The sequence below is a fragment of the Cuculus canorus genome, chromosome Z (genome assembly GCF_017976375.1).
Source record: "Cuculus canorus isolate bCucCan1 chromosome Z, bCucCan1.pri, whole genome shotgun sequence".
Classification (NCBI taxonomy): Eukaryota; Metazoa; Chordata; class Aves; order Cuculiformes; family Cuculidae; genus Cuculus; species Cuculus canorus.
In genome coordinates this window covers 63,354,030-63,368,490 of record NC_071441.1, presented here as the reverse complement: position 1 = coordinate 63,368,490, position 14,461 = coordinate 63,354,030, and the positions used below count along the sequence as shown (strand labels likewise).

General features: G+C 40.9%; 1 protein-coding gene across 3 annotated transcripts in view; it reads right to left on the bottom strand.

Moving 5' to 3' along the window:
• Window positions 1-5,747: 5,747 nt before the first annotated feature.
• SRFBP1 (serum response factor binding protein 1) overlaps window positions 5,748-14,461 on the bottom strand; it is an 80,655-nt gene continuing 71,941 nt past the window's right edge. For 2 of the 3 annotated variants that reach the window (XM_054054276.1, XM_009562961.2), the window contains 4 exons: window positions 9,996-10,077; window positions 7,658-8,396; window positions 7,251-7,288; window positions 5,749-6,514 (listed from right to left, as the gene is read on the bottom strand). In XM_054054276.1, the coding sequence (XP_053910251.1) occupies window positions 6,327-6,514; window positions 7,251-7,288; window positions 7,658-8,396; window positions 9,996-10,077 (1,047 nt within the window). In that variant the 3' untranslated portion in view covers window positions 5,749-6,326. Of the gene's footprint in view, window positions 6,515-7,250; window positions 7,289-7,657; window positions 8,397-9,995; window positions 10,078-14,461 lie in introns of all 3 variants that reach the window. The other variant, XM_054054277.1, reaches the window with a different exon arrangement.

The window sequence follows — 14,461 nt, the reverse complement described above, 5'->3', positions numbered from 1 at the left end:
CAACATAAGAAGGATGTGGAACTGTGAGAATGGGTCCAGAGGAGGGCTACAAAGATGATCAGAAGGCTGAAGCACCTTCCCTACGAGCACAGATGAGAGAGTTGGGCCTGTTCAGCCTGGAGAAGAGAAGGCTCTGGGGAGACCTTATAGTGACCTCCCAGTACCTGATGGGGTCTACAAGAAAGCTGGAGAGGGACTGTTCACAAAGGCTTGTGGGGATAGGACAAGGGGGAATAGGTATAAACTGGAGAGGGGCAGATTTAGAGTATGGAGGGGTTTCTTCACTATGAGAGTGGTGAGACACTGGCACAGGTTGCCCAGGGAAGCTGTGTCTGCCCCATCCCTGGAGGTGTTCAAGGCCAGGTTGGATGGGGCCTTGGGCAGTCTGGTCTAGTGGGATATCCCTGCCCATGGCAGGGGGGTTGGAACTAGATGATCTTTAAGGTCTCTTCCAACCCAAACTATTCTATGATTCAATGACTGAGATTTTCTTATATCATTCCTGTAGGAACAGGAACTTAGAAACATATATTTCAGAATTTTTGCACCAAAACCTCTATTTTCGTGGAAAGAACATTGGAGCACTCCATGGTAGAAAGTCTATGCACTCTAGAAAATTGACTAACACATTTCAAACTCTGCTGCTCCAAAAACATTTTATGCTTTGCTATCTACGTTCTCTAACTACAAACCAGTGTCCTGCTGCCTCTTCAATCTCTGTGCTAAACTGATGAATAGGCTGCATTGTGAACCATCTCTCGTCCATTCACTGAGGATTAATTCAGAACAGCACCGTTAAAAACTTCAGAATGTTCACTCTAGTAATGGTTTGTCAAACACTTAACTATCACCTAATGGCACTCTTGACTGAGAAATGCAGACAAAAGCGATACAATAAGATATTGCAGGTGACACTAAGCTGGGTGGAAGTGTGGATCTGCTGGAGAGTAGGGAGGCTCTGCAAAGGGATCTGAACATCCTGGACTAATGGGCTGAGACCAATGGCATGAGGTTTAACAATGCCAAATGCCGGGTCCTGCACTCGGGGCACAACAACCCTGTGCAGTGCTACAGACTGGGGGAAGAATGGGTGGAAAGCTGCCTAGAAGAGAAGGACCTGGGGGTGTTGGTTGACAGCCGACTGAACAGGAGCCAGCAGTGTGCCCAGGTGGCCAAGAAGGCCAACGGCATCTTGGCTTGTATCAGAAACGGTGTGACCAGCAGGTCCAGGGAGGTTATTCTCCCTCTGTACTCGGCACTGGTGAGACCGCACCTTGAGTACTGTGTTCAGTTCTGGGCCCCTCACCACAAGAAGGATGTTGAGGCTCTGGAGCGTGTCCAGAGAAGAGCAACAAAGCTGGTGAGGGGTCTGGAGAACAAGTCTTATGAGGAGCAGCTGAGAGAGCTGGGGTTGTTTAGCCTGGAGAAGAGGAGGCTGAGGGGAGACCTTATTGCTCTCTACAGTTACCTGAAACGAGGTTGTGGAGAGGAGGGAGCTGGCCTCTTCTCCCAAGTGACAGGGGACAGGACAAGAGGGAATGGCCTCAGGCTCCACCAGGGGAGGTTCATGCTGGACATAGGGAAAAAAATTTTCACGGGAAGGGTCATTGAGCACTGGCAGAAGCTGCCCAGGGAGGTAGTGGAATCACCTTCCCTGAAGGTGTTTAAGTGACGGGTGTATGAGGTGCTGAGGGGCATAGTTTAGGGAGTGTTAGGAATGGTTGGACTCGATGACCCAGTGGGTCCCTCCCAGCCTAGTGATTCTGTGATTCTGTGAATATCTTCTAATACCATAGAATTATTTCAGATAGAATCAATGTAATAATGTTTCTACACTTTGTTTAACAAAATTATTCCTATATTACTGCACATTGGAGCTAAGAGCTTCAAACTGAGAATTCTTGCAAGGGCTATCCCTAGAGCACAGAATGTAGTGTGGATCAGAATCCATGCAAATACAAAAAGACAGTACAAAATGCATAGTTATTGCAGAAAGTTATGTTCCAATTCATTGAAAATAAAGCATCTCCTACTTTCCAAGTATCTTCTACATGCCATACTACTGTCTTATACTCACATTAGATCACCTGCCTAGTATTGCAAGTGCTCTTTTGGTTTACAGAGTATTGCTGTAACTGAATTTTCATTCAAGCTCGATTTCTCCTGATCTACTGTATCCATAAAAACTGATTATTTCTCTACATAACAATCTACTGATGAGGATCCAGCTCTTCTAGTATATCAATTCCAATTGACTTCCAATCTACAGAGTCTGGTTTAGCCCCAGAGAAGACCAATTAACATAGTCACATTTATATCCACTTTATCCCTCACCCTAAGCATCATCCTAACCATATTAAACTTTTGGCTTGCCCAAATCAACCCTGACTCAGAAAAACTTTCCCCATACGAATGTGGCTTAGATCCACTTATTTGGAAATCTTCAGACTGCTGCTATCATTAGTACACCTGTGGGTCTTCTTTTTTTTTTTTTTAAAGATCACATTTATATTAAATATTGACCCACTTAAAAGATAGTGAAAAATCTGAGATTGTTTTATCAGTAATTCTGAAGTGAAAACCATGCACTTGAAAGTGGTCTCGTAGGATCTCAGGGTATGTACCCTGACTGAGAACATTTCTTCTATAGCACTGATCTGGAATGCGTGGTTCTCAGAGTTTATTTTTTATATCTAATCACCACAGAATGAAATAACTTTCCCTATCACTATAAAAATAAATTGGTAGTACTTTGTGAGAGGTCTCTGTCTAAACAGTAATATGGATACAAGTTACGTTAACGTACTGTATGTATTGAAAACGTTGTTACAATGAGAAAATGTTCTGAGCTTTATCAACAACCTTCAGGCAAGTCCATTTGGTTTATCAGTTCACAAAAATTTTCCCAGTTGCACATAAAAAATATTATCAAATCTCAACCATCACTTCTTGTTTTATAGTGCTTTAAGGCTGTAATCCAGGTGACTCACTAAGCACCAGCTAAAAGTAGTAGTAACCCATTAAAAATATGAAGCAATGCCAGTAAGCTAATCTCTTTGCTTTCATTCATGTTCAGTGTATGTCACCTTTTTTTTTTTTCTTTTCTTCAAAGCAAGAGCTCAGAAGTGTTTTTGAAGATGAAAAAACATGTTTTGATAAGTCAGGCTTCCTTCAGGAAGAATTCTGTGGCCATAAATTACAGCAGTAAGGATGGAGTAGGAAACTTGCTCAAATGCCAAAATAAACCAATGCTCCTAGATCTCTAAGCACATGCAAAGAAGTACTTTAGAACTCCTTAGAGTCTTCCCCCCACCAACCTTTTTGCAATCTCTACTTTTCTGGTCTTCAATGTGAATCAACTGTTAAAGTTGGGTGCTCATCTGTGGAAAAAAAAAAAAAAAAAAGCTGTCCATGAAAAACTATTATAGCTGATGATATCTACCAAAATTATTTTTTCTTGCCTTTTACTGGAACCAGAGAAGTCACATACCAAACAGTTGTGTGGCATAGCATTCAGCTAGGATTTATTTACTTATTTAATTTCAATGAATCCTATAATCCTAGAGTCATTTGGGCTGGAAGGGACCTTAAAGATCATCCAGTTCCACCGCCCAATGCCATGGGCAGGGACACCTCCCACCAGACCAGCCAGTGCAAGGCCCATCCAACCTGGCCTTGAACACCTCCAGAGATGGGGCAGCCACAGCTTCCCTGGGCAACTGTGCCAGTATTTATCTACCCTCATTGGAAAGAATTTCTTCCTAATGTCTACTCTAAATCTTCCCCAATTTAAAGCCATTTCCCCTTGTTCTATCTCTCCATGCCCTTGTTAAAATCCATCCCCAGCTTTCTTGCAGCCCCTTCGGGTACTGGAAGGCCACTATAAGGTCTCCCCAAAGCCTTCTCTTCTCCAGGCTGAACAAGCCCAATTCTCTCAGCCTGTCCTCGTATGGGAGGTGCTCCAGCCCTCTGATCAGCTTCATGGCCCTCCTCTGGACCCATTCCAAAAGTTCCATATTCTTCTTACGTTGAAGATTCCAGAACCGGACACAATACTCCAGGTGAGTTCTCACAAGAGAGGAATAGAGAGGCAGAATCACCTCCCTCACCCTGCTGGCCACGCTCCTTTTGATGCAGCCCAGGATACACGGCCTTCTGGGCTGCGAGTGCACGTTGCCTGCAAATGTCGAGCTTCTCATCAACCAGCACCCCCAAGTCCTTCTCTGCAGGGCTGCTCTCAATTGCATCATCCCCCAGTGCACCCCCTCAAGTGAGGGTGCACTCGATCTCACTGTCTATATCATTGATGAAGATATTAAACAGCACTAGCCCCAGTACAGACCCCTGAGGGACATCACTTGTCCACCCACCAAATGCGTATCTGTCCAATTTAGAGAGAAGGATGTTCTGCTTCTCTTTAGGCGCTGTGTCAAATGCTTTACAGAAGTCCACATCACATCCGTTGGTTTTCCCATGTCCACTGCTGCAGTTACCCCATTACAGAAAGCCATTAATTTGGTCATACAGGATTAGCCCCTGGCAAAGCCGTGCTGGCTGCCATTTATCACCTCCATGTCCTCCACGTGCTTCAGCATAGCTTCTAGGACGATCTGTTCCATGATCTTCCCAGGCACAGAGGTGAAGCTGACAGGTTGGTAGTTCCCAGGGCTGTCTTTTGTACCCTTTTTTAAAACAGGAACAACGTCAGCCTTCTTCCGGTCACCAGGGACTTCTTCTGATTGCCATGAATTTTCAAATATCATGGAGAGTGGCATGGCAACCACATCGGCCAATTCCCTCAGGACTCTGGGATGCATCTCATCAGGTCTCATAGACTTATATATGTTCAGGTTCCTCAGGTGTTTGTAAACCTGATCCTCCTCTACAGTGGGAGGGTCTCCACAGCCCTCCCCCAGCCCCCCGGTCACCATCTTGCTGTCCCACGACCCAGGAGGGGTGAGGAGAGCAGTTAGCAGTGAAGACTGAGGCAAAATGTTGTTTAGTACCTCAGCCTCCTCCTCATCTGTTGATACAAGGTCACCATTCCCGACCATCAGTGGTGGTACGCTCTCTTTAACCTTCCTCTCTAATTGGCGTACCCGTAGAAGCCCTTGTGGCTGGTCTTTGCTTCCCTTGCCAAGTTCAGCTCCAGCTGCGCCTTGGCCTTCCTGACCTCATTCCTACACAACCGGGCAGCGTCTATATACACATCCCCAGGTTCCCTGTCCCTGATTGCACTGCCTGTGCAGTTCCCTCTTCTTGTCTAGTTTAACCAGCAGGTCTCGACTCAGCCACGCCAGTCTATTCCCTTTCCTGCCCGATTGCCTACATCTGGGGACTGAGCGCTCTTGTGCTTAATGGAAAGCATCCTTAAATATTTGCCAGCAACTCCTTGAAGAGCTGGAAGTCTGCTTTCCTGAAATTCAGGGTCCTGATTATACTCCTCACTGGTCTCATGTCCCTCTAAACCTTGAACTCCAGCAGCGCATGATTATTGCAGCCCAGACTGCCTTGAATCCTACTGTCACTGATTTTACCTCATATCCCAATAAGAGGAACTCCCAGACTCAGAAAGGCACTTAGAAGTCAAATGTTTCTTAATGGACAAAGACCTTTCAGTTTTCACCATTCTTCCAGAAAGTGCAAGACAGACATGTTGCAGCACCCACATGTATCCTCTGGGACAGCAGTATTTAAAGACACTTTTTCATTTCTTCAGACTGGTGGTATTATCAAAGGACAGAGATCACAATTTAACAGTCCAATATTTTATTCCTCTCCAGAAAATTTCATAGCATACATACTACTGATTGGCTGATAATACATTAATGAATTACTGAATTCTATTCAAGTTTAGGAACCTCTCACTTTTTCTTAGTTGAGATGTAGTTGATAATGCAGTCCTAGGATCAGTCTTTCGTATCCTCCCCTCTCTCTTGACATCCAAGTCCTCATATGGTGTGAAGTACATTTTACAAAGAAAAATGCTCCAAATAATTTGAACTATTCCTACAGGGTACAGACGACAATCCTAAACCTGATTCATTCACATTAGTGTATATTTCATAAATGGTGGCACTACACAATGGGATTTATGAACCAACAACCATACAACCATACATTAATCAACAGACAGAACAATGAATAAACAAAGCAATTTTCATTATTAACAGATTTTAAGTTTTAGCAGTTGTTATTTTATAGGTTGGAAAGGGTTAAGGACAGTGTAACAAAAATGTTGAAACAGCAGTTGTTACTTCATAAGAAAACAGCATGGGATGCAAATCTGCAAAAATCTTTTTAAAAATCGTTTTTTTACATATCCTCTAGTCATCAAACTTAATCTTTTTTCCTTGGAATGCTGTAATTTGAGACATTTGTTCCCGGCGTCTCCTGCTTGCTTCCCATGATGGATGAAGAGGCTGCTCTGAACATGCTTTCTTATTGTTGTATTTCATACCTGCAGCTTTTGCAAACGGTTGCTTCTTAAGCTGTAGTTCCTTTTTAAGAAGAGCTGTGCAAGAGGTACAAAACAAAGCATTACCTACATCATGGACATACATGAAAACATGCTAAAACTACCTTGGAATTGCAGATATTTTCCAGAATTTCTTAGCCATGGGGAACACATTCATCTGAACGTTGACAGCAAGATTTCCTCATCTTGCAGCCTAATAAATTGTCTCTTGGTAGACGGCAGATAGTTAAGATTTATTATTACTGACCACATTCAAAATTTGTGTAGACAAATATTCAGCACAATTTTAACTTTTTCCTTCACAATTAACCAATGTGATATTACACAATGTAACCCAATATGACTGAAATGATATTCTTAATCCAAACCGGAACCATATACTAGAAATGGAATAAAATATTGATATAGCTATTGAAGGAATGATTTATGAGATAAATTACTTGTTAAAAATCACAATCTGACACCTTTACCTTTAGTGCACCTTTTGTACACAGGTAACACTAACTGCTCAACATGAAGACTGACAGAAAAGCACTATCATCTGTAAACCTTACTTTTAAGTATTTGTAATATTCAAAAATAGGGAACAGCAAACAACACCCACAGATTAAAAAAAAGCCTCAACGATTTGACCATTTTAACAACGAATGTTAAAATATGTACCACAAAAATGAAATGAAACAAAATCAGCCTATCATGATTAGACTGCAGAAGCAACAAAATCTCAAGACGTTTTTACTCTTGTAATTTTACCAGGTTAAGTAATACATACCTGTTCTTCCATTCTTGGGAGGCTGGTCTTTAGTATTTCTAAAATTAAAAGAGAATATTAGATTTTTCAAGAAACTTGTAGGAAGACAAAACCACATGAATAAAGAATTGTCATCACCCAAACACTCGTGCAATGACTTTTCAGGCATAATGTGCTGAACCATTACATAGTTTCCTATTTGTTAATAATGAAGTAAAAATGGAAGTATTCAGCAGTGATTTAATTGCTAAAGTGAATATAAAAAATAAATGTCAAGAAAGCATAGGAAGACTGTAGAGTAGTTTATGTGAAAATGTGTAATTGGCTGAAATACTTCTTGTTTGGAGAGGGCTACTAAAAATCACAACAATTTCCATTACTGGGAAGGATGGAGAGAACGGAGAACATAACAAAGGGAAAAAGTTTACCTTCTGTTTTGAGATTTCTGATTAGAGTTAGACAAAGAACTGCAGAACACTGATTTTAGCTTGCTTGCTTTTTCCTGTGGCTCTCCTTCTTTCCTGATCAAATCTTGTGCTATCCCAGGTACTATGTCCTTTTCTTTCTTCACTATGTTTTCCTGAAGTGTGTCCTTTTCTTTTGTTGAAGAAACATCACTAACTGCTGATGGTTTTTTATTTTTTTTTACTTTCCCAATGAAGAAATCATCATTGCTGTCACTGTCAGAATCTGAAGACTGGTTATAAAACCTCTCTTCAGTACTGTCATCAAAGTACTCCTCTTCATTAGGTTGTTCCAGGTCACTATCAACGATTATTTCTTTTAATGCATTTAATTTGTTCATGGTCATATTTTCTTTCCTTTTTTGATAGCTAGGTTTCTTTCCTGTTTTATTCTGAGTGACTGCTTGCATTTTTACTACTTGAAATGAAGATTCTTCTGGCCCACATGCTCTCTTCATTTCCACAGTTTTGTGCCCAGATTTACTTTTACAAAGTTCTTCAGCCACCTTGTCAGCTTCTATTTTCACATTCGTTTTTGTTTTGTGTTCACACCCTTTCTGTTTTTGAGCTAGTTTAAGAGCTTGATCATCCAAATTGCTATTGAACTGCTGTATTGACTTAGGCTGTTCTTCTGACTTGACGTTTTTCAAAGAAGTTTCTTTGGCTGAGTTCTTTCTTGCATCCTTGAAAGCTTTTACAGCAGCTACTCAAAAGACAGAAGAAAAATCTTTTGTTGTAGCTACACTGAGTTTACACAGTTAATATAATAAAACATTTTTGGAAATTAAATATGTTGTAGGAGTAAACATATTTTGAATGTCCTTATCAATCATTTACTAAACACACAGGACAAGAAATATCTTAGAGTACTTGACAGGAGTGAAATAACCTGAAATTATTACCAACCGTATACACTGTGAAATTTGAGTTTAACTGAGGACTTCTCTTTCAGCAAATAATCTGCAGCTGATAACCATGATAATTTAGGGTATCACTTTGTAAAAACTTCAAACAAAGAGTAAATTGTTCAGATATAATTAAATGGGTATTTGACATGCTCTGCTATTAACAAAGTAACTTTGTGACATTATTACTAGGACTTGGTGCATTTTAATATCAATCTTACTTGGAAGATTTGAGTTTTAAGAGAACAAGAGATAACCTAAAGAACAAGGAAAGATTTCCTAAGGATTCTGGGGACAGTTTACAGGGAATTTTAAGGTAGTAATTTGCAAATGACCTTATATCTGCCTTTGGAAAACCAGTTGTAATACTCCTTTCACCTTTTTATCTGCTCACTGCCAGTTCATTCCTACTGAATTTACAGATACTCAGGTATATCAATTCAACCTTTAGAGTTCTTCCTGTGGAGATGGACCTGGAGACCATGGTGGATGAGAAGCCGGAAATCTGCACTTGCAGCCCAGAAAGTCAACCATATCTTGGGCTGCAAGCATTGCCAGCAGGTCAAGGGAGGTGATTCTGCCCCTCTGCTCTTCTCTGCCGAGACCTCACTGAGAATACTGTGTCCAGCTCTGCAGCCCCCAGCGCACGGAGATCTGCTGGAGTGGGTCAAGAGGAAGGCCACTAAAACGATCAAAGGCCTGGAACACCTCCCCTATGAAGAGAGGCTGAGAGAGTTGGGGTTGTTCAGTTTGGAGAAGACTCCAAGGAGACTTTATTGCGGCCTTTCAATACTTCAAAGCAGTTTATAAGAAAGATGGGGAAAAGCTTTTTAGCAGGGTCTGTATCAATAGGAGAAGGGGTAGTGGTTTAAACTAAAAGAGAAGATGTTTATACTAGATATTAGGAAGAAATTATTTTCACTGAGGGTGGTAAGGCACTGGAACAGGCTGCCCAGAGAGGCCGTGGATGCCCTCCTCCCTGGAAACATTGAAGATCAGGTTGTACAGGGCTCTAAGCAACCTGATCCAGTCGAAGATGTCCCTGCTTACTGCAGGGGGGTTGGACTAGGTAATCTTCATGGTCCCTTCCAACCCAAACTATTCTATGACTCTATGATTATGACCCCTGTTTGTCCTACACACTATATCTTACAATACAGGGATACGTAATACCCCATGTCATGTGGGATGCTGTCATGTATAAGCCCATAACCAATATAAATGACTACAAGCTTGTGACATTTGATTCACTGTAGGAAGATAAGGTAATTACAGAACCTTTCTGGGTTTTTATTTACTTTTCTTTTTAGACTGATTGTTCATACCAGGAATACAAAGAAACAAGGTAGCACATCAGTAAGCTACTAAAGTAATAAGTAAGTTAATACATTTCATACCTTTAAGTTCAATAAATTTGGGTTTCAAGATGGGGTGTGTTGCAAGTCTGGCAATGGCTCGCTCAGTTGCAGTACAATCTGACTACACAAAATAAATTCAAAGGTATGAAGTCAGTAGAACAGTGAATACTTATACAGGTCTCTATCAGTTATGATACAATGCATACAAATGTGATTCTGTGCTATTAACTGAACAAGAAGAAAAGCTTGTGACACTATAATATTTTAATATTTTTTATCTTTCATGTGTTACTATCATTGTAAATAAGGAAAAATCTGACTGCCCAAACTCTGACAGAAACTAACAGACATGTAAATCTGCTATCTCCCACATACTGAAAAGCAATAACATGAATTCTGTTTTAAAAGCATACTAGACACATCTTTCAGAGCTAATAAGTTGATTTTACATTCACAATTTCTTTCATCTGCAAAGGAAATTCATGAACACCCTGAACACTGTATTGATAGAAGGCATTCTGCAAAAAGGAATAAAGCAACTTGCAAGATGAGTAGTATTGATGCCATGAATGTAGGCAAAATGACATCATAGATACTGAAAGAAATATACATCAGACATGGCTGAGAGGCAGAGTCTAACCTGATCTTAAAGACAAACAGTCTTGGTTTTGATGAAGTAGAGTATTGGAATTCTGTAGACTAATTCAACAAACAAATATGATCTTCATGCTTTAATTTTAAGAAAACAGAAGAAAATTAGTAACTGCTTCCATTCCTGACATCCTTTTTTATATCTTAGAAGTCACAGGTACTATACATTGTAAAAGGCATGTCATTTTCAGGTTCTTGTCATCACTCTGCTTGAAAAAAAAAAACGAAAGCCATCAAAGCCTTTCTGAAAGACAGCTTTGTCTTTCTTTTTTTTAACAGATTTGTAAAACACAAATTTAGTGGGAAGATTTCTTAAAGCCTATAGTGGAATTCTCTGGGAGAAAGGAGAAAAGACACACATTCTTCCCACCCAATCCAACAGATGATGAGCTGAGCCTTGTAAACAAGTAGGCAAGTATCCCGTGACCCAGCCTGAGTTGGTTTATGTGTCCAACAACTCAAGACAACAACTGCCTCTCCTGTCCTGAGTAAGCATGGCAGCAGACAGAGCCCAAGTCACAGGTATGTAAATGGTAGGATTTTAGGGGTGGAGACTGTACTGTCTCTGCCCTGGGATAGAATTAACTTTCTCCATAGCATTCGAGATGGTGCTGTGTGTTAGATTTGTGACTAATACATTTCACACCTGGTAATGGACCAACACTTTAGTTATTGCTGAGCAGTGCTTGTACAGCATCATGGCCTTCTCTGTTTCATCAAGGCTACTCTGATGTCCTGACAAGTAGGCAGGGGTGGGCAAGAGGTTGGGAAGGAAACACATCTGGGACAACTGAACCAAGCTGACCAAAAGCATATTCCGCGCTGTCAAGCCACACTCAGTAATAAAAGCTCAAGGAAAGGACAAGGAAGGGCAGGATGTTTGGTTATGGCATTTGTCTTCCCAAGTAACTGTCAGGTGAAATGAAGCCCTGCTTTCCACAACATGGCTAAGCATCTGCCCGCCAAAGGGAAGTAGTAAATACATTCCTGATTCTCCTTTGCTTGCACACACAGCTTTGCTTCACTTACTGAAGTGTCTTTATGTCAAACGACGAGTTTCTCTCACTTTTGCTCTTCCTCCCCTGTGAGACCTCACCTGGAATACTGTGTCCCGTTCTGGAATCCCCAACATAAGGAAATGGAGCTGTTGGAACGGGTCCAGAGGAAGGCTACAAAGATGATCGGAGGGTTGAGTTCCCTACGAGTACATGCTGAGAGAGTTGGGCCTGTTCAGCCTGGAAAAGAGAAGGCTCAGAAGAGATCTTATAGCGACCTTCCAGTACCTGAAAGGGGCTACAAGAAAGCTGGAGAGAGGCTATTCATAAAAGCTTCTGGGGATAGCACAAGGGGGAACAGGTATAAACTGGAGAGGGGCAGATTTAGAGTAGACATTAGGAAGAACTTCTTCACTGAGAAGAAGTGAAGAGAGTGGTGAGAGACACTGGCACAGGTTGCCCAGGGAAGTTGTGGATGCCCCATCCCTGGAGGTGTTCAAGGCCAGGCTGGATGAGGCCTTGGGCAGCCTGATCCAGCGGGATGTCCCTGCACATGGCAGGGGGGTTGGAACTAGATGATCTTTAAGGTCTCTTCCAACCCAAACTATTCTATGATTCAATGATTAAGATTTTCTTATATCATTCCCCTAGGAACAGGAACTTAGAAACATATTTCAGAATTTTTGCACCAAAACCTCTATTTTCGTGGAAAGAACATTGGAGCACTCCATGGTAGAAAGTCTATGCACTCTAGAAAATTGACTAACACATTTCAAACTCTGCTGCTCCAAAAACATTTTATGCTTTGCTATCTACGTTCTCTAACTACAAACCAGTGTCCTGCTGCCTCTTCAATCTCTGTGCTAAACTGATGAATAGGCTGCATTGTGAACCATCTCTCGTCCCTTCACTGAGGATTAATTCAGAACAGCACCGTTAAAAACTTCGGAATGTTCACTCTAGTAATGGTTTGTCAAACACTTATGTATCTCCTAATGGCACTCTTGACTTTGAGAAATGCAGACAAAAGAAATGAAGAAACATTTAATCTGTTTTGCAAAACATAAATCTTGTTCCTCAACCAATGCAAAGCAAACCCCATTTCTATTTTTTTTTGCTGTAGTTCTAAAGCTTACAAAACACACTCTGGGTATACGTCCACTCATATTTTGTGCTTGAAGTGCAGAGCATCTGGGAATTCTAGTTCTTTCCTTTCTCCTCAAGTCCTATTACAATGTTATTTCCTGAGATCAAGAAAACCTGGAAAAATGCTTTCTCTATAGACTATCTACAGAACTATGAACATTGGCCAGAGGAGATGGGTCAAAAGACTGGTCCATTTCTAAGGGCCACAGGCTGGCTTACTTTCAGGCCAGCCTAGATCAGAGAACTCAAAATCTGAATTTTGATCCCCATGTGACAATGCTACACGCTGCCACCAGATTCCTGGGACAGCAAGCTCACATTTCTGAAGATCAAACACTATTTTCTTTGGAGGTTTTCCTATAGCTGGAAAATCTATTTCTGAACTTAATTAATACACTTTTTCCCTCAGCTACTTCCTGTGGGTTTTGAAAGAATATACCATGAAGTTCAGAAAGCAGCAGCAGCTTCTGTGCAACATCTGGTGTCCTTTAATTCAACTATTTATAGAAAGAGTTTAAGCACATACATGCCGATCCATATGGAATAACCACATTTTTTCCTTATAGCAAAATACTTCACAAACACTACTCACTGATAGACAGCAGCCATCAAACACACAATACGACATTCACATTCTTTACAATTTCCCATTTTTCTGGGATTTTTTTGGCACATGCAATGCCCAATTTATTTTTCCTGAAGCATTTTCCAGTATATAAAATCTTGGCAGAAAATAAAACTTAACAAAAAAAATCAACGTTCCAGCAAGAATACCCGTCCCTCCTCCTCCTAATACATTCAATTATGCACATACTGCAATTGTACACATTTATTCTCACATGTTCATGCTGCTAATTGCATTATTTCGTATATTCATTTTTTCATGCCAGAGTGCCCTACTACTTTCGGAAGGAATACTATCCCTCATTCAGTTTATAACTGAGGCACTGCAAAGTGATCAAAGCAACTGAGAAGTGTGTAGTCACATTTTTCAGTTGAGACAGAGTCTCCTCGACTTTTTATCTTTGTAGGTAAAGCATTATTTGCATTCATAGTATTAAAGACATCTGTCTATCATCACTGCCATGTTTCATTAAACTTCATGTGGACATTTAAGTGAATTAACTGTACTAACGTCTATATTTTCATATCTCTTATAATGAAAAGAAACCCAAACTGCATAAACAAGCATTCTTTATCCTGAACAGGATGGACACATAAATGCACAAACCTCAAAACCTAAATAGTCAGTTAGAGCACAGTAAAACAGCAGTTGTATAACTTACACACCTGCAAACACACATGCACGCTGCACACAAGGGAGACAAACTTTGAACAATGTGGCAACGACTGGGTAGAGAACGGGTATTCCGATGCTTGCCAAGATAAAAACCAGATTCACAATGCAAGTTTCCAGATATGCTCGAATAGGGGTCAGAAGAAGTATGAAATGGCTTTGAGATCTGGGTTAAAAAAAGAAAAGTCAGGGAGAAGCTGTGTGGGTAGTAGCTGGTTCATACAATGCAGGTAAAGTAAGAATGAGAAGCTGAGTGTCTCAGGACTTCGAGGGAGATGTGATTGCAGGAGTTGAAAGGGATACCTTCTTAGCATACCTGAGACAGTAGAGCTGCGTGAAGAATTGAAGGGCAGAAATCTGGGATTAATTCAGGAATATGAAACAGGTCAAGAGGCTTCTGACCATTGGTTCATTCT